Genomic DNA, 20,571 nt, shown 5'->3' with positions numbered 1-20,571 from the left:
CTTCAATGATGGTGTTTTTCAGTAGAGACCATGCTTGTTCAACTGAATGGATTTCTGCTTTGCCCTTCTTGAGCCGTTTTTTAACCATGGTTCTCATGCTGTCATAATTTCCTTTTTTGAAGTTAAAAGTTGTGGCTTTAGTCTTGATGGGTTTCCCCTTTCCGATGCCAATGGTAAAATTGATCATATTGTGATCACTTGTCCCCAGCGGGGCTGTAACTTCTACATCTGCTTTCCTTCCAGTAATGCCATTTATAACCAAGTCCAGGATTGCGTTTCCTCTTGTCGGTTCTCCCACCATTTGTTCAAGGAAACAATCTCCTATCATCTCCAGGAATTTTGTCTCTCTGCCGCAGATTGACGTTCCCAGTTTCCAGTCTATCCCCGGAAAGTTGAAGTCCCCCATGATCGTTACATTTCCTGATTTACATCCACTGTGAATTTCCTCCATCATTTCTTTGTCTGTTTCTTCAGTCTGTCCTGGTGGTCGATAATAGAGGCCAATTTGTATATCTACTTCTTTTTGTCCAGGAATCTTTATCCAGAGGGACTCTAGTTTACCATTTGCTTCCATCTCCCCCTCTCTAACAGACTCTATTTCCTCCTGGACGTACAGGGCAATGCCTCCCCCTTTTTGCCCAATCCTATCTCTTCTATATAGTTTATATCCTTGCAATGCCGTGTCCCATACATTTTCTTCATTCCACCATGTTTCTGTTATTCCTATGATATCCAGTTGTTTATTTCTTGCTAGTTCTTCCAGTTCGCCCATTTTGTTTCTTAAGCTTCTAGCATTTGTATACATACATTTAAGATCTGTTCGTGCTAATTTCCTGGATTTAGTGGTTCTCCAACCACTTTTTGTATCCATTTGATCTTTTTCGTTTTCATCGCCTCCCATAGTTTCATCTTGTTCTTCCCCTATATCTGTGTGGTTTTTTGAAGTTTCTTCTTCAGGATATCCTGGTGTCCGGGCCATCGACTGGTTGTCGACTGTCGGCTCTTCCCTGATCTTTAGTTTAAAGCCTTCTCAATGAACTTCTTCATGTTCTCAGCTAGGACTCTCGCTCCCTGCTTGGAGAGGTATAGACCGTCTTTTCTAAAGTACCTGCTTTTTCCCCAGAATGTTGTCCAGTTTTGCACGAAGTCGAAACACTCTTCTTCACACCATCGCCTCATCCAGGCGTTTACTTCTCTCAGTTCCTCCTGTCGCATTGCGTCCGCTCTCGGCACCGGGAGGATTTCCGAGAAAGCCACCTTCACATCTCTGACCTTCAATTTCCTTCCGAGTGATCGGAGCTGGTCCTTCATTATTTCCCTATCTTATTTCCGTCCGCTAATATCGTTGGTTCCCACGTGGATAAGTACGGCGGTTTCCTTTCCTCCTGCTCCGTCTATGATCCTGGTGATCCTGCTGGCCAGGTCCCTCACTCTTGCACCAGGCAGGCAGGTAACCATTCTATCCCCTCTTCCTCCCGCAGTGTGGCTGTCCACACTTCTTATGATGGAATCTCCAACTATGATCCCAATCTTCTTTAGTTTGAGGTTCCTCGGGGGTCTTAAGTTTCAAGTTTCAAGTTTATTGTATTTTGATTAAACGCTTAATCCAAATTCTAAGCGATTTACAAATTACTAAAATTACAAATTTGAGGGAAAAATACATTAAAAGACAGACAATACATTAAAAAACAAGATACGTGAGGAAAAATATGGGGAAGAGTTACAATATGTTTAAAGAGTAAGGAACAAATAAGGGAAGCACAAAAGGGGAAAGGGAAAGAATTAAAGCTTCAATGAAGCTTAAGTACATAAGTAGTCGCCTCCGCCGGGGCAGACCAGAGGTCCATCCAGCCCAGCGGTCCGCTCACGCGGCGGCCCATCAGGCATATTGCCTGGTCAGCGGTCCCTGACTAATTTTATTGCCTACCTCTACAGTTATCTCTAAACCTTCCACTTATGAGTAAATAATATACTGTGATAAAAAATTAGATGGTTAATTAGCAAAAACATCGTTAAAGAGAAAACTCTTCAGTTTACCTTTGAATTTTTCTATATTGGATTCTTCCCTTAAATAGATAGGGAGAGAATTCCAAAGTTGGGGAGCTGATACAGAGAAAATTACCTGCCGACGGGTGCTTATGATGTAAATCGTGTCTTCCATCTTCTGTGGCTCATCCCCAGATGGTCTATCTTCTCTTCTGATTGGATTGGTGCCTCCTTCTGTATCAATTACTTCATCCTCCTGGGTTGTTTGGTTTCTGATCTCAAGCCCTGGGATTTCCACAATCTGTTGGTGGGCATCTTCGATATATCTCTCCAATTCCTCAATCACTTTACTGGTACTGGACTCCACAATCAACCTCTCCTGCTTGTGCTTTTCCTCCTTATGACTGAGAAGTTCTTTGAGTTCCTTCACGGTTCCCTCTAGCAACCAGACTTGCTGTTTCAGGCTTTCCAGCTCCCTGCATCTACTGCAAATGTATGCCGTAGTCCCTGAGGGGAGGTAGTCATACATACTGCAGCTGGTGCAGAAGACTGGAAAGTTTGTCTTATGGCTTCCGTGGATGCTCATAACCTGTTGCATCCTCCGAGCTGCCTGTGCTTTATATGTGAACCCCTTTTACCAGAAAGTTGTGTGCGTCCTCCTGCCAATTTGTTGTCCTCCTTTCTGCTCCAAGCAACCGTCCGTGTGTGAATAACAGTTTACAACTTACGATTTGGGGTTACTAATTTGTTGGCCTTACTTCCTGGCGCTTTCTTAAGGCGTCTTCGCAAAGGCGCTCTCGCTAAGGCGAACGCCTTTGCCGCTCGCCTTCGCTGCGCGCCGTTGGCCCTCCCCCTTTTAAGGGGGAGCCGAGTCGCGCTGCTGGTGATGCACAGGGGGTGGGCGGAGCTAACTCTCGCCTTCCCCACGCAGCTCACAGTCCCCTTTAGCCTTCCCCTCCTCAAGCTATCGCAAAATAAAGTAAAGGCAGCAACTCACAGATGAAATGCTGCCCGATGTGAGACTCTCTCCGCAGCTCTCCCTTTTAAGGCCCTGGAAGCAGTTAAAAGCACAGAAAAATAAAGTCACTAGCCAACAAAGGTAGGGAAAATGATTTTATTTTCAATATAGTGATTGAAATGTGTCAATTTTGAGAAAGGAAAGATATTAAACTTTAAATGTGAGGGCAGCAGAAAAAATAGGGTACTTGGAGGGCCGCAGAAAAAATAGTTAATGACAATTTTGCATAAGGTAAAACTCTTTATAGTTTATAAATCTTTCCTTTAACTGTTAAAGGAAAGATTTATAAACTATAAAGAGTTTTACCTCATGCAAAGTTGTCATTTCTTTAATAAGACATTAACTATTTTTTTCTGCGGCCCTCCAAGTACCTACAAATCCAAAATGTGGCCCCACTAAGGGTTTGAGTTTGAGACCACTTCTGTACAGACATTTCCTTCCCTAAGGATTTTCTTTTCCTTGATTTGTAGTTATATACTCAAGGTTTGTTTGCTTCCCTTCCATGATATCTATGGGAACTTTTTGACACGCCTTTCGAAACAGTCAGCATGTTTCCCTCCTGGTGGTGTTCCTTCTACAGGCTAGTGTGTAGGCCTCTATCTTTCTGGGCAGAGTAGACAAGGCTAGGGACCGGTTAGCCAAATGGGCTTACTAGATTCCTCTACTGCCTGAATGATTTCCCTTGGCATACATTTGTTCACAAATTCCATGTAGCCGCTTTTCAATTTCTCTACTTACATGTACAGTGTCTATGTTTTCAGTACCTGTTCTTGCAGATCTGGGTTTTTTTTAACAGATCCGGTCTGCAATTGGAGTATCTGTTTTTATCATCCCTCACCAGGACAAGTTATTGAATATATCTGATTTAGGGAACATTTTTGGTGTTCCCGGGACTGTGCTGGGACATGTTCCCTCTGCACAAAGGACCAGGTGAGATTCTCTGGTCACCTCTGAGTAGCAGTCTTCACTTTCACAGAGGCTGTCTTTTCAGTTCTTCATGTACTCCTAAGAGCCTAGGTTCTCTGAGTTTTATTCATATGGCAGGTTTTATACACTTAATGTTTTCATCCTGCTCTCAGACTCTGTTTTCTCTTGAGAGTCTATGTGGGAACTTATGTAGTCCTTCCTGGTTTCTCCTGCTGATTCTCCTTGAAGGGTTCTCTTTGATTACTGGAGGTAGGGATTCTCATCCCTTCTTTCTATTGATTTTCAAGGACACTGGATGACTATGTTTTTTCTGGATCTCAGACCTCATGGCTATGCTTCCTGGTTTTCCAGGCAGCCGCCACATGCTCCAATTCATACAGCTTTAAAACTATGCTTTTCAGTTCTACTCAGCCGTTCTACTTACCAGTATAGGTTTTTTCCTTTCGACTGGCATTTGCTCCCAGATTCTTCAGGAGGTGTCTGATTGGGCTGGCCACATCTATTCGATTACAGGGCCTTCTTGTTTTTTCCTTTTTTAAATATCTGGTTTTTTCCCGGCTGTTTTTTCCTTGGAAATGGTTCAGATGCTTTTCTCAACCATCTTATTGTCTTTAGATTTTCAGTTTACATACCCAAATTCATGTCTGTGTTTCATTGGGGTACTCCTTGACACCACTTTTGTGAGAGTGTTTCTTCTTTCAGTTTGCTTTCCATCTCTCATCCATCTGGGTCCACAGTTGTTGTTTTTTTTCCAATCCTTTCCTGCAGACACATGATGGTTCTTTTGAGCAACAGGATTTCTCCTGTTTCTGTTATGCCACTGGTCGGACTATATTCTTGTACTCCTCAGTGGTCTTTTGTTTTCCAGTGATATCAGGCGAGGGCTTGTCTCTCAAAGCATGTCTATTTTGGCAGTTTGAACCCAAGCACAATACCGGGTAGAGCTTTGGATTCTTGCCCAGAAATAGCTAAGAAAAAAATTTAAATTGAATCAGGTTGGGCAGACTGGATGGACCATTGGGTCTTTATCTGCCGTCATCTTCTATGTTACTATGTTACTATCTACTGTTGCTTCTGTTATGCCTTATCTCCTCTAGTCTATCCGGTATTTGTCCCCTCCTTGCATGGTCATCATGCCTGATGCATCTTTTTTCTGCATGGGGGGTTCATATGGGCAATCTGCAGCCTCAGAGTCTTTCGACTGCCAGGCCTCGGAAATTTCCCATCCATTTCCTAATTTTTCGAGTGATATTTTTAGGCCCTCATGTTTTTTTTTACCATCTACTCTGTCCTCCTCCCTTGAACAATCAATTCAGTGGTTATACACTACCTGTAATTGAACAAGGAATCTAGGGCTCTCTCCTATTATGTCAGAAGGCTCTGTTTTTATGGACTTGAGAGGCAATTTGCTATCTGCTTTTGCTGCTATTCATGGGGAGCTGAATTTCCTAGCAGACAATTTCAGCAGGATTCTTTAATCTTTTTACTCCAGACTTTTCTTCCTTCATAGTCTGGCAACAGTTATTTTTCTCCTGGATTGGACGGGCATATTTTTATATGCATTCCCTCCACTTCTTCTCCTGTTGAGCATTTTATTCAAGCTCATGAAAGATGTAACCACCATGATGCTCTTTACTTCATGGTGGCCCAGGCAACATGGGCTCTCCCTTCCTCTTCAACTCAATTTTTAGGGAACCCTATCTTCTTCTAATTTTCCTACTCGGTTCACTCCGACTCAGGAATCTTTGATTTATTCCAATCTTCATTGGTTTTTCCTTGGGCTGCGTCTGTATCATTTACATCTTTCTTAGCCCATTTGTTGATTTCTCGATGTCTCCAGGACACCAGCCACTCAACCTTGTTAATATCAAAAGTGGTTTCGGTTTTTTTCCTGGTGTCTTTTTTTTTATCTGCCTGTTTCCACCTTCCTAACCGGTGGTATTTTTTCTTTGTTTGATTCTAGTCTCGAGTCTGTATCTCTCAGACTTCTTTTTAATGCTATTGTATTTTTTTCCCTTGATCAGTCGAGGGGCAACCTCTTTCTGCTTCTCTGGTTTTCAGATTCATGACAGGGGTTTTAAATGTGTGTAAACCACACCTCATACCTTCTCCTGTCATTTGGGCTATAGGTTTTTCTACTGGGTTTCCAGGTTTATTGATGGAATTTCTTTTTCCCTGTGAAACCATCTCTACAGTCTCCTTCTATCGTCTGGACTCTTCCTGTAGTTCTTTCCTGTTTGTTGATGCTACCTTTTGTAACAATGGTGTCAGCTCAACTTGAGTTTCCTACCTGGAAAATGGTTTTTCCTTATGTTTCTCACCTCTGCCAGGAGGGTTGGTGAGTTTCATGCAATGCTAGCAGATTCATCCTTACCAGTCTTTTCATCATACCAAGGTGATTCTGTGTTCATGTCCACAGTCTCTTCTACAGTTTTCATCTCACTCAGTCAGTTCTTCTCTCTGTGTGGTTTCCTGCACCTCATTTTTCCTACGAGAGCTCTTGTTTTGTATACTTTGGACTATGAACGGTTTTTATTCCTCCTTGATTCACCATTCAAAGCTGCTGCGTTGTTATCCCAAACTTTTCTTTTGATTCAACCCAGTTTGGGTATCCTATATTCATGAGAATGATTTTCACCTAGCTGATTGCCTGTCTCTCGTTCTGCTTTACTCAGACTGGCCTGACACGGGTGATATCATGTCCCAGTTCCTAAGTTCTAGTTCTGGCAGCTTTTGTTGTTTTGCCTTTTAACTACATCTTTGAGGAACTCTGTACAGCTGCCACTTGATCCTCAGTTCACACCTTCACTTCTCACTACAGTGTGGATTTTTTTCTCCAGACGGGATGGGCACTTCGGCCATTTTGTATTTCAAATTATATTTTCTTTGACCAACACTCCCACCATCCCATTTCTGTTAGTTTGGAGGTAACCCATCAGTGAGAATATGCTGCCTGCTAGTCCTGGAATAATGCACAGTTACTTACTGTAACAGGTGTTATCCAGGGACAGCAGGCAGCTATTTTCACAACCCACCCACCTCCCCAGGTTGGCTTCATAGCTGGCTTATCTTAACTGAGGGACCGTGTGCCTACGTCGGGCGGGAAGGCACTCGCGCATGCGCGGTGCAGGCTAGCCAGAACTTTCTAAGTTCTTAGAGTGCAATTCACTCTAAAGTGTCCGTACTGGGGTTCCATCGGTGCCGTCACCCATCAGTGAGAATAACTGCCTGCTGTCCCTGGATAACACCTGTTATGGTAAGTAACTGTGCTGTCTTTGCTGTCGGGGCAAGTTGTAGTTTTCTGACTATCTTCGAGCAGTTTTACAGTTTGGGGGGCTCCTTCCAAGCTCTACTAATTATGATTCCTTCCTTCTCAATATCTTCCAGCAGTATCTAATATGATGTGTTCCCCTCAGGTCCCTGGCAGCTAATGGTTCCTACCAAATCTCCACTAAAGCTAACACAACTTTTGAACAAATGTACAGGGTACCCACAAAAACACTCCTTGATTTTAAATGGTTACAAAATCAAAACATATTAGAATATGTTTATAAATAAGATAACAGCAAATACAAGTCCCAAAAAGCATGGTTAGCAAGATCTTAAACAATCGCTTGCACTTTCACCCTTATAAGCTGCAATTGGTGCAGCAGTTACAACCTTCAGACAATGCAATGAGACAAAATGACCAGGTGTTCCTCAAGTGGCCCCTGAGATCACCCGACATTACTGTTTTTGACGTTTTCCTTTGGGGGTACGTGAAAGACAGTACCTCCACTACCCACAACTATAGATGATCTGCAGAAACGCATCACTGAAGCTATAAACACAATCACGCCGGATATGCTTCGGAGAGCCTGGTCCGAGCTCGATTATCGCATCGATGTTTGCCAAGTAACAGGTGGAGGGTGCACATCGAGTGCATGTAATCAACAGATACCATATGAAACTTTGAGTTGATGAAACTGTAGCCTCAAAGATGAAAGAATATTCCAATAAATTTTGGTTTTGTAACCATTTAAAATCAAGGATTGTTTTTGTGGGCACCCTGTACAATAGACAATTGCGCATATACCTAAAAATGGAAACTCTGAACAGTCAATCCCTGTGATGTTACCTTGCATTTTCCTTTCACTTTTGATGCATGCCCCAGAAAACAAAGGCATTGGAATTTTGGCATTATAAAGCTTGTGAGCATACTACAGCCTGCTCCATGGCTGCCCAAGTTGGAAGTAAGGATTTGGGTATCATTGAGGAGCTAGGAGATGGCATAGATGGGGGACAAAGATCTAACAAAAGACACTTTCACTACAACACTTGGGTCTTGCTTGCTCTTTGAAGAAATTCTATAATGCATATTAAACTGTGTTACATCAGTAAGGAAAAGTGTGTTCTCATGTTCTGGACCATCTGAATGAAATAGGTTGCCTGTCTGTCAAAACACAGATTTATCTCAATTTAAGAAATTACCAATAAAACATTTTTTTCTGTCAGATAAAATATGCTATATCTTAATAGTTTTGATTGAAGTATTGATTTTATCTTTTAACAGCACATTGTGAGTTTGTTTTTGTAGTGTGTTAATGAAAGATTTATATGTTGTGATTTGTCAAGTGCTTTAATATGTATGTAATACTTGTAATCCGCTTTGGATAAAAGATAATAGAAATAATAAGCTATAAACTATTTGGATTACGGTCCTAATAAAGACAAGGGTTGGAGATTTTTACATCACATTACACTTATTGACTTCTATTCTGCCTTAACCTTTCAGTTCTAGGCGGATTACAATAAGAGGTATCTCGACATTTCCAGGGAATTACATTTCAGAGCTTATTATTAGACAAACATTTGGATTAGCACTGCAGGACATATTTCCTAAATAACATCATTTTGATTTCTTTATGGAAAATTCTATAATCTGTTATGGCACCTAAGATTCTGATGACATTTTTATCTAGTTTTGCTGCTTGGAATGATAGTAGACCTAACGTTTTTAGCCTTTTTTTTTTTTGGGGGGGGGGGGTTGATTGAGAAGTAACTAAAGGGTTTCATGTTTCTCTGAGGCCTTTTTGCTTCTTTCAGTGCCCTGTAGTGCTTTAAACAACAAGCAATAGAATTTGAATAAGATTTGGGGCTAGATGCACTAAAGATCGATGCACTATCAAGTTTGCATGCAAACGAGACTGATTAACAGAAATACTGAGGTCTAGATTCTTAAAAAACTGCGTTAAAAAATGATGGGCATCTATGGGGTATCTATGTTTTAGTAAGCTGTTTAGTTACAACTATGAATTGTAACTATTCCCTTTGTTGACCTTTCATTTTGATGATGTATTAATAAAAATAAAGTGCAAAAAAAAACCCAATCCAATCTGCTGCTTGGAAGGGTTTGAGAGACTGTCCATGCACCTGATATTTTACCAGCTCAGCTTTAGCAGTGTAGTCCATGTCGTACTTGGCATCCCCAATGCTGCTGATATTACCTCCTCATTTATCCCTACTATCACAACCACATAGTTTGACTCATAGCTGTGGAATGCAATCAGGCAGCATAATTAAAGATAAGATAGCTTGTGCCTTTCTTCCATCCAAATACCTGGTGTGTCTGCATGGGTGCCTCAATTGCATATGCTGTCCATATAGGCAGATGAGAACATCCCATATGAACTCTTAATCAAACCTGATTTTAAACAATTGCAGACTAATATTCAAAGCTATTTAACTGTCTATGAATGGTTCCTGACCAGTTAAATAGCATTTTAGTGCTTAACCGCAGATATTCAGCAAGAGATAATTACATTTTTAATTTTATATATTAGGTTAATGGCTGTGGAAAATGTGTGAAATATGGAAGAGCATGAAAATGTTTAACTATATTCTATCTGTATGAATGTATTGGGTGTTATTTGAAATCTTGTTTGGTTATTTTTAATCTAATACTATGGTACCCAGCTTTTCAACATTATATAGGGACTAGTCTTTAAGCCCATTACATTAACGGGTGCTAGAATAGATGTTGTGTCTGTCTGTCTTTCTTCTTTCTCTCTCTCCTTGGCCGCTTTCAGTTTGTCTGTCTTTCTTTCTGTTTCTCTCCTTGGCCGCTGTCTCTCTCTCTTTCTTTCTGTCTCTCTCTTTCTTCGGCTCTCCACCACCACCCCTTGCCTGCTCCCCCTATCCAGCAGTAGCCCTTCTCCCTTCCTTTTACCTCCCCCGTGTCCAGCAGCATCCCTTCCCTGCTCCCCCTGTCTAGCAGTAGCCCTTCTACCTTTGTTTTACCTCCCCCCTGTCCAGCAGTACCTCTTCCCTGCTCCCCCTGACCAGCAGCAGCCCTTCTCCCTTCCTTTTACCTTCCCCGTGTCCAGCAGCACTCCTTCCCTGCTCCCCCTGTCCAACAGTAGTCCTTCTACCTTCCTTTTACCTCCCCCTGTCCAGCAGCACCCCTTCACTGCTCCCCCTGTCCAGCAACAGCCCTTCTCCCTTCGTTTTACCTCCCCCCTGTCCAGCAACACCCCTTCCCTGCTCCCCCTGTTCAGCAGTCACCCTTCTCCATTCCTTTTACCTCCCCCTGTTCAGCAGCACCCTTTCCCTGCTCCCCCTGTCCAGTAGTAGCCCTTCTCCCTTTTACCTTCCCCCTGTCCAGCAGCACCCCTTCCCTGCTTCTCCTGTCCAGCAGCAGACCTTCTCCCTTCGTTTTATCTCCCCCCTGTCCAGTAGCACCTCTTCCCTGCTCCCTAATACCTGCTCCCAAACCGTTGTTGTTATTATCCTCCCTCCATCCCGGCTTCCTGGTCTCTTCTGGCCCACCGGCACGAACTGCTGCTGCTCTTCATTCATCCTCCTCTTCAAAGTAGCCTGCTGAAGATTGCCGGCCAACTGTAGCGAACCTCGCAGGCCGCTCTCTATCTTGGTAGCACCTTCCCTCTGATATGATCCCTTAGGTCAGAGGAGGGGCAGGATTGCGTCAGAGGAAACGTGCTACCGAGGTGGAGAGCAGCCTGCAAGATTCGTTACAGCCGACCAGCGATCCACAGCAGACTGCTTTGAAAAGGAGGGCAGACGCGAATGAAGAGCAGCGGCAGCGGTTTGTGCATGACTTAGAGTGAGTGAGGGCAGGAAGGGGGAGTCGCTGGTGTGTTCTCCACCTCCTTGCATCTGTGGTCACCATTTCAAATTCCGCATGCACAGTAGGTTCTACTGGCACTGAGCTACGGATCACGGACGCAAGGATCACAAGTTTGAATTTCGCACGCACGCTTAGGGTTTTATTTTAGTAGATTCATATTTAATAAAGTTAACTATTTGTTCATTTGCAGATGATTCATACAATATTTTGTGTTTTTTCAATAGAAAGAAGAAAAGTTCATCAGTTACCCCTCTTTGCTAAGTCATATAACTTCATTTTTCTTGAATCATCCATTTATTTCAATGGCTGCATCATCTGATTTGAATGTTCCTCAGTTATTGAATGCCTTTTCTCCACTTTTGTCACCATTGCCTTGTGATGTGCTTATGGTTAACTTAAGGACAATACAGTCAAAGGTAAGTTTATTATATATTAATTTTATATATTAACATCTTGAGTTTTTTTTTTTTTTAACATATCTGACTGAACTTGAGAGTTTTAAGATTATCAAAACTATTATTCCAAAAAGTAAAGCTTGCTTTGAACTCCATGTGCTGTTCTACTAGGAGCTGAACTAGAAAATTGCTAAGTGCCTTTGATTTTATTCTTAAATATCTCAACTGACTGGAAATAGGTTTTTGCTACCTGAAATATATTTACTCTAGAATTGAGCATTGACTTTAATATTTAAATTATTAGGATTTAAAACTGTTGTTTCTCTGGACTTGAGCACAAACCTTACTATTTATTTAATTTTGAGATTTAAAACTGTTGACTGTGTTTCTCTAGACCTGAGCGCAAACTTTATTATCTAATTATTGGTACTTAAACTTAAATGACTGTTTGTCTATAATGTGCTATATAACTCCTCTGTCTTCTAACCTAACCTAACCCCCCTAACTTAAAAACAAAGCCTTCCTTCCTTTTTTCTTCCTGTATCTCTGTTGTAAACTGCTCTGAACTTATGGTATAGCAGTATACAGTCCAACCTCGGTTTACGAGTAACCCGGTTTGCGAGTGTTTTGCAAGACGAGCAAAACATTCTCGCAAGACGTGTCTCGCAAACCGAGTGTTGACTCGATTTGCAAGCACCCCCCGATAACCGGCATCACTCCCCCCCCGCTCGCAAAGGGCCCCCTCCCGCTCGAATCGGCACCCCCCCCCCCCTGCGAGAACAGGAACCTCCCGCCCGACCAACTTTAACTCACCCCCCCTTTGGCACCGGCACGCAGCCCACAAGTGTCGGTGCCGCTTGAAGATCTTCTTCCCAGTCTCTGCCGGCTTTGAGCATGCATCTGCGCATGCTCAAGCCCTTCTAATTCTCCCTCTCGCCGAGGGAGAATTAGATGCATGCTCAAAGCCGGCAGAGACTGGGAAGAAGAAGATCTTCAAGTGGCACCGGCACTTGTGGGCTGCGTGCCGGTGCCAAAGGGGGGGTGAGTTAAAGTTGGTCGGGCAGGGGGTTCCTGTTCTCGCGGGGGGTGCCGATTCGAGCGGGGGGGCCTTTACGAGCAGGGGGGAGCGGTTCTCGTGCCGGTGCCAGATGGGGGGGGGGTGAGTTAAAGTTGGGCGGAGGGGACATTGCGAACAGGGGGGGGGGAGAGCAGCGCCCTGGCCTCGGGGGAGGGTAGGGGGGTGGGAACGTATCAAAGCGAGTTTCCATTATTTTCTATGGGGAAACTCGCTTTGATAAATGAGCATTTTGGATTACGAGCATGCTCCTGGAACGGATTATGCTCGTAATCCAAGGTACCACTGTATAAGAAATAAAATTATTATTTTCTCTCTCTTCTTTTCCTGCTTAGCTCTGTCATTAAAGGGGATAAATACTTCTGACCAACTCTTGTCTTTCATACTGCAGGCAAGATTTATTTTACATAGTCAGAGCAGAAAGCAGCTTTAAGGTTTAATTTGTAGTTGGAGATTATAGCACATAAACTGTTAGCTAAATTTATTGGGAATACCTGTATTTAGAATGTTAAAAAAAGGGAAACAAGGTAGATTCCAGCAGAATTTGTATCATAGTGTCTCAATTACTAGGCCCTCCTATAGAACTGCTGATAGAAATCTTGCTGACTCACTGGGACAAAAGATTGATCAAGTTCAGTATTCTATCTCCAAAATGGCCAATCCAAGTCTTTTCTAGCAAAGCCTTGCTGCTTGATATACTTGAGCTGATGTTTTCTCCTACGATGGCCTCCGGAAGAGCATTCCAGTTTTCAACCACTCTCTGGGTGAAAAAGAACTTCCTTACGTTTGTATGGAATCTATCCCCTTTTAACTTTAGAAAGTGCCCTCTTGTTCTCCCTACCTTGGAGAGGGTGAACAACCTGTCTTTATCTACTAAGTCTATTCCCTTCATTATCTTGAATGTTTCAGTCATGTCCCCTCTCAAGTCTCCTCTTTTCAAAGGAGAAGAGGCCCAGTTTCTCTAATCTCTTGCTGTACGACAACTCCTCCAGCCCCTTAACCATTTTAGTCACTCTTCTCTGGACCCTTTTGAGTAGTACTATGTCCTTCTTCAATTACAGTGACCAGTGCTGGACGCAGTATTCCAGGTGGGGTCACACCATGGCCCAGTAAAGCGGCATGATAACCTTCTCCTATCTGTTCGTGATCCCCTTCTTAATCATTCCAAGCATTCTGTTCATCCTTTTCGCCGCCACCACACATTCCGTGGATGGCTTCATCGACTTGTCAACCAGTACTCCCAAGTCTCTTTCCTGGGGGGTCTCTCCGAGTACTGCACCAGACATCCTGTATTTGTGAACAAGATTTTTTGTTGCCAACATGCATCACCTTACACTTGTCCACTTAAACTTCATTTGCCCTGTCGCAGCCCATTTCTCGAGCGTGTTTATGTCCTGTTGCAGGTCTTTGCAATCCTCCTGCGTCTTCACTACTCTGAATAACTTCGGATTGTCTGCAAATTTAATCATCTTGCTCGTCATTCCAATTTCCAGGTCGTTTATAAATATGTTGAAGAGCACAGGCCCAAGCACTGAACTCTGAGGCACTCCACCGGTGACCCTTTTCCAGTCCAAGTATTGTCTATTTACCCCCACTCTCTGTTTTCTATCCGCCAACCAGTTTTTGATCCACATGTGTATTTCACCCTCAAGCCTATGGCTCGCAATTTTTCGAAGTAGTCGTTCATGTGGGACTTTGTCAAACACCTTCTGAAAATCCAGATATACAGTGTCAACGGGGTCACCTTTGTCTATCTGCCTGTTAACTCCCTCGAGAAAGTGCAGCAAGTTTGTCGAGCAAGATCTTCCTTTGCTGAAGCCGTGCTGGCTGGTTCTCATCAGATTGTGTCTGTCAAGGTGGTCAACGATGCGGTCCTTTATCAGCGCTTCTACCATCTTTCCCGGTACCGAGGTCAGACTCACCGGCCTGTAGTTTCCCAGAGCTCCCCTTGAACCTTTTTTGAAGATCGGCGTAACATTCGCTACTTTCCAGTCTTCCGGGATCCTTCCCGATTTGATCGACAGATTGGTTATTTGTTGAAGCAGTTCAGCTATAACCCCTTTCAGTTCCTTGATTACCCTCAGATGGATGCCATCCAGTCCAGGGGATTTGTTGTTTTTAAGCCTGTCAATCTGCCTGCATACCTCTTCTAGACTGACTGTCAACCCAATCAGTTTCCCATCTTCGTTTCCTAGGTATAGCCTCTCAGCTTCCGGTATGTTACGTATATCCTCTTCTGTAAATACAGACGCAAAGAGCGTGTTCAGTTTGTCGGCGATGGCTTTGTCCTCCTTAAGCACTCCCTTTATTCTATGGTCACCCAACAGCCCAACTGCTTCCTTAGTGGGTCATTTCCCCTTAATATATCGAAAGAACAGCTCGAAGTTTTTCACCTCCTTGGCAATTTTTTCCTCATAGTCCCTTTTGGCCCCTCTTTCCGCCTTATGGCACTTGCATTGATGTTGCTTGTGCTCTTTCCAGTTTTCATCCGTTTTTGACCTTTTCCATACTTTAAAAGAAATCTTCTTGTCTCTGATCGCTTCTTTCACCGCTACAGTGAGCCACACCAGTTCCTTGTTCTTTTTCCTCTTGGAACCCTTGTTGATACATGTTATGTATAGATTTTGCGCCTCGGTGACTGTGTCCTTAAAAAGGGATCACGGTTGCTCTAGTGTTTTTACAGTACTTATCCTCTTCTTAATCTTCTTCCCCACCATGAGTCTCATCCCTTTGTAATTCCCTTTTCAGAAGTTTAGCGCTGTGGCTGTCTTCTGGATCGTTGTTTCATCCCCCGTGTCCAGGTTGAAGCAGATCATATTGTGATCACTGCTTCCCAGCGTCCCTTCTACTTCTACATCTTGCGCCGATCCTCGTAGTCTATTTAGAATTAAGTCCAGAATTGCATTTCCTCTCATGTTTTCCTTGACAAGTTGTTCCAGGAAGCAATCGCCCACTGCATCCAGGAATTTGGTTTCCCTACGCAACCGGAGGTGCCTAGGTTCCATTCTATCCCTGGGTAATTGAAGTCACCCATGATAACTGCATTTCCTCCCTTGCAGTTGTGTTTAATCTCAGCCGTCATTTCTTAATCAATTTTTTTCGGACTGTCCTGGGGGTTGGTAGTAGATGCCAATCTTCATTTCCGTTCCATTTGTTCCCAGAATTTTGACCCATAGAGATTCTAACTTATTCTTTGTTTCCGGCGTTTTCTCTCTGGCAGACTCTATTCTCTCTTTGACGTATATGGCAATGCCCCCACCTTTTTGACCCACTCTGTCTCTGCGGTATAGCTTGTATCCCGGTAGCACAGTGAAATTGCTGATCTGCTGTTAATGATCTGTAACCTGTTGCTAAAATCATCTGTAGTACCTGAAGATTGGAGGGTGGCCAATGTTAACGCCAATTTTTTAAAAAGGTTCCAGGGGAGATCTGGGGAATTACAAACCAGTGAGCCTGACATCAGTGCCGGGCAAAATAGTTGAAACAATTAAAAGAATAAAATTGTGGAACACATAGACAAACATGATTTAATGAGACAGAGCAGCATAGGTTCAGCCGAGGGAGATCTTGCCTCACTAATTTGCTTGACTTCTATGAAGGTGTGAGTAATCATGTGGATAAAGGTGAGCCAGTTGATGTAGTGTATCTAGATTTTCAGAAAGCTTTTGACAAAGTTCCTTATGAGAGGCTCCTGAGAAAATTAAAGAGTCATGGGATAGGTGGTAAAGTTCAGTTGTGGATTAGGAATTGGTTATTGGATAGAAAACAGAGGATAGGGTTAAATGGTCATTTTTATCACTGGTGGAGAGTAAACAGTAGAGTGCCACAGGGATCTGTACTGGGACCAGTGCTATTTAAGTTATTTATAAATGATCTGGAAATTGGAACAAGTAGTGAGGTGATTAAATTTGGAGATGACACTAAAGGCTTCTTTTACTAAGATGCGCTAGCGTTTTTAGCGCACGCAGCAATTAGCGCGCGCTAACCCCACACTACACAGAACTAACGCCAGCGTCTAGCATGCGCGGCATTATAGCCCTGCTATTCTGCGCGTTAAAGCCCTAACGCAGCTTAGTAAAAGGAGCCCTAAGTTGTTAAAACACATGGAGATTGTGAAAAATTGCAGGCAGACCTTAGGAAATTGGAAGACTGGGTGAGATGAAATTTAATGTGGACAAATGCAAAGTGATGCACATTGGAAAGAATAACCCAAATCACAATTACTGGATGCTAGGGTCCACCTTGGGGTTAGCGCCCAAGAAAAGGATCTGGGTGTCATTGTAGACAATATGATGAAACCTTCCACCCAATGTGTGAAAGCGGCCAAAAAACCAAACAAGATGCTCGGAATTATTAAAAAGGGATGGTTAAACCTGATCAGTTTGAGAGATTTCTGTTAGATAAGGAGGCGGGTACTGAAGTAAGAACTGAACCATTTGTATTACAAGCAATATTTCAACATAAATAATATCCAATTGCAGGAAGACACTAAGATTAGAGTTTTAAGGGTTATTCTGGATCAAAAATTGACATATCACAATCAGATTAGTGCAGTAGTAAGAAGTTGTTTTCAGAGGTTACGAATGATCAGATGCTCCTTTCTTGGACTCATCATCATTGAATATCCTTGTACATTTACTGATCATTTCAAAGTTAGATTATTGCAACTCGCTCTATAAAGGAATAGCTCTTAAAGAAATCCGTCGACTACAACTAATTCAAAACACCACAATAAAAATTATAACTAACAGGAACAAATTTGATCATGTGACTCCTCTTCTCAAAGAAGCTCATTGGCTTCCAATTGTTCACAAAATCTCATAAAATAGCACTATTAACATTCAAACTATTAACTAAAGCCCCATCATTCCTAGAAAGGTACATTATTCCTTATATTCCTACTAGAAGTTTGAGATCAGAGGACAAAAACCTTCTAGTAATTTCTTCGCTTAGTATATTAAATACAAGACAAGCTATGATCTTTGCGGTTACAGCGCCCAGAATATGGAACTCCTTACCATCATTTATTAAGGAAGAAAAATCACTTAAGTAAATTTAAAGGACTGTTAAAATGCTGGTTGTACAAGGATGCTTTTGAGACCTAATCATCGGATTCTGCATAAACACGCATGGTCTTCTGTCTTGGCTCCGAGAAATTTAAAAAAAAAAGAAGAAAAATTCCTTAATTTTTATCAATACTTTTAAAATTTTTACCCTCCTTTTGTACTTGCCTTTCATATGTCCTTTAAGTTTCAAGTTTTATTAATGCTTGATAAATCGTCTATTTAATTTCCTAAGCGATGTACAATACAAATTAAAATATAACAACTAATACAATAACAAATAAAAGACAAACTAAATAAGACAATACACGAATAGGGAAGGGAAAAAGGAAGAAATTACAATTTCTTATCAGGAGTTGAAGAACATAAAAAGGAAAATAACATAAGGGGGAATAGGATTTTAAAATAGCAAGTTAAAAAGAAATTTTGGTTGAGAAAATCATAGATTAAAAGCATCTTTGAAGAGATAAGTTTTTAAGGATTTTTTAAAGGAGACAAGGTCTTTTTCGTTTCTAATAAATTGAGGAATGGGGTTCCATAGAAGAGGTGCTATAACCGAAAACATATCCTGTCTTCTGGTTCCGATTATTTTCAAAGATGGAACTGTTAATAAATTATTGTAGGATGACCGAAGAGTCCTAGCTGCGTTGTATGGAGTAAGCATCCGGGTAATGAACTGCGGTTCCTTGTAAGTTAGGGCTTTGAAAACTAGAAGTAGTATTTTGAATGTGATTCGATGGCTTATTGGAAGCCAATGTGAATCAATCATTAGAGGTGTAACGTGATCAAATTTTTTTGCCTTATGTATTAGTTTAATTGCCGTATTCTGAATAATTTGTAACCTTTTTTTTCTTTTTTTGAAATATTAAAGAAGAGTGAGTTGCAGTAGTCGATTTTGGAAATGATCAGAGAGTGAATCAGTATATTAATAGACTTAGGTTCAAGAAATTTAGCTATAGAGCGTATCATGCGTAATTTTAAAAAACATGATTTAATTGTGTGCCCTATATTTTCATGAAATGAGAGCTTATCAATGATGATGGCCAAAATTTTTAACGAAGGGACAATATCAAGTGGGGTATTGTCTAAAATAAAAGTGGAACTTAAAGAGATATCCTTTTTCCAAGTGAATAGCATTGTTTTGGTTTTTTTTATATTTAATGCTAGTCGGTTTTTATCAAGCCATTTTTTTATTTGGTCAAGTTTAATGTTTATTACCTGAATTTCATTAATATTTCTCGGGTCTAAAGGATGAAGTAATTGAATGTCGTCGGCATAGGCAAAAACTGTAAAACCGATGGATTGACATAAGCTTAAAAGTGGTGATAGAAAGATATTGAATAAAAGAGGTGATAAAATGGAACCTTGAGGAATACCATAAGTTGATGTAAATGGTTTAGATTGCTCATTATTAAAATGAACAGTTGAGGAGCGATTAGAAAGAAAAGATGAAAACCATTTTAGAACTTGATTGGTGACGCCGAAAGATTCAAATCGATCTAACAATAGGAAATGATCGATGGTGTCAAAGGCCGCAGACAAATCTAATGAAAAGAGAACAACTGATTTATGGTGGTCTAAGAAGTAATGGATATTGTTTGTCAAACCGATTAATGAAAGTTCGGTATTGTAAAATTTCCAGAAACCTGTTTGATTGGGATGAAGTGCGTTTGAAGCTTCAATAAAGTCTGAAAGTTGATTGAAGACCAATCTTTTGGTTATTTTAGCAAGGAACTGGCTATAGGGCGATAGTTAGAAACTTCTTCTGAGCTGGCTTTATGATCTTTTGGTATAGGTATAATTATGGCAGATTTCCAGGATTGTGGAACATAAGCAGTAACTAAACTTTTTTGAACAAGTAAGTGAATAATTGGACCAAAGCAGGAGAAAAATTTTTTCAAGTAGAATGGAGGTATAATTTCTGAACGTGTAGATTGGTTTTTTAGATTGGTTTTTTGAATGGTGAGTTTGATATCCGTTAGAGTAGGTATCCTGAATTTAGAGATTAGAACAGATTCCAAGTTGCAATCATTTTCATTGGAGTTGGTTGAATTTTGCTGAAAAGAGTTACGGATTTTATTAATTTTTGAGCAGAAGTAATTTGCAAGTTCTTGAGCTGAAAGATTAACTTTTAGTTTGTTATATTTTCTTTGTGTTGAAGATACAATAGATTTTAGAATGGAATACAACATGGATGGATTTTTTGCTTTTGATATTTTTGTACTATAGTAATTAGTTTTAGCTTGATTAATTTTCATTTTATAGAATGTAGCCTGTTCTTTGTAATTTTGAAGATTTATGTCTGACTTATTATGTCGCCATTTTCTTTCTAACGACCTTAGTTGTTTTTTTAGAAGGGAAAGTTTGCTTGTATACCACAGATTTGAGATTTTACGAGTTGAGAGTGTTTTTGAAGTTATTGATGTTTTATTATCAATAAGAAGTTGTAGAGAAGAAATACATGAATTTATGTCTTCGTCCAATGTTGAAGTATCTGAGTTCAGAGTGGTAGAAATGAAAAAAGGAGTAATATCCGATAATTCTAACCTAGAAAAATCGCGGAAAGTAAAAGTTCTGGACTCTGGAGTTATTGAATAAGCGTCTGGTTTTTCGAAACAGAGATTAAATGTGATAAAGTAATGGTCGGACTAGGGAACAGTAGTAATTGAAGGATCTGCACACGACAGAATTTGGGATTCATTATGAAGGACCATGTCAAGCGTATGGTTAGCAATATGAGTCGGAACCTTAATTAATGTCTGGAGATTTAAAGTGTTCAGAAATGTTAATATTTTAGATGTAAAAGTATTAGTGTTATCTTCAAAGTGAATGTTGAAATCTCCAAGAATGATGGGGTGAGTTGAAGTAGAACAAAAGTCGAAAATTAAGTTTTGAAGTAGAATCAGGTTATTGTGATTTATAGGTGATGGAATATAAAGTAACAAAAGGTCAGTTGTAGGGTTAGAATTAGTTTTTACTTG

The 20,571-nt window shown here is 41.1% G+C and overlaps 1 protein-coding gene across 1 annotated transcript in view; it reads left to right on the top strand.

Moving 5' to 3' along the window:
- MAN2A1 (mannosidase alpha class 2A member 1) overlaps window positions 1–20,571 on the top strand; it is a 414,578-nt gene that overhangs the window by 371,089 nt on the left and 22,918 nt on the right. Inside the window, exon 20 of the mRNA XM_033929139.1 lies at window positions 11,282–11,473. Coding sequence (XP_033785030.1) covers window positions 11,282–11,473 — 192 coding nt within the window. The remainder of the gene's footprint in view (window positions 1–11,281; window positions 11,474–20,571) is intronic.

The sequence above is a fragment of the Geotrypetes seraphini genome, chromosome 1, assembly GCF_902459505.1.
Source record: "Geotrypetes seraphini chromosome 1, aGeoSer1.1, whole genome shotgun sequence".
In the NCBI taxonomy this organism is placed as follows: domain Eukaryota; kingdom Metazoa; phylum Chordata; class Amphibia; order Gymnophiona; family Dermophiidae; genus Geotrypetes; species Geotrypetes seraphini.
Note: the sequence above shows the minus strand (reverse complement) of the source record. Positions and strands in the feature narration are given on the sequence as shown.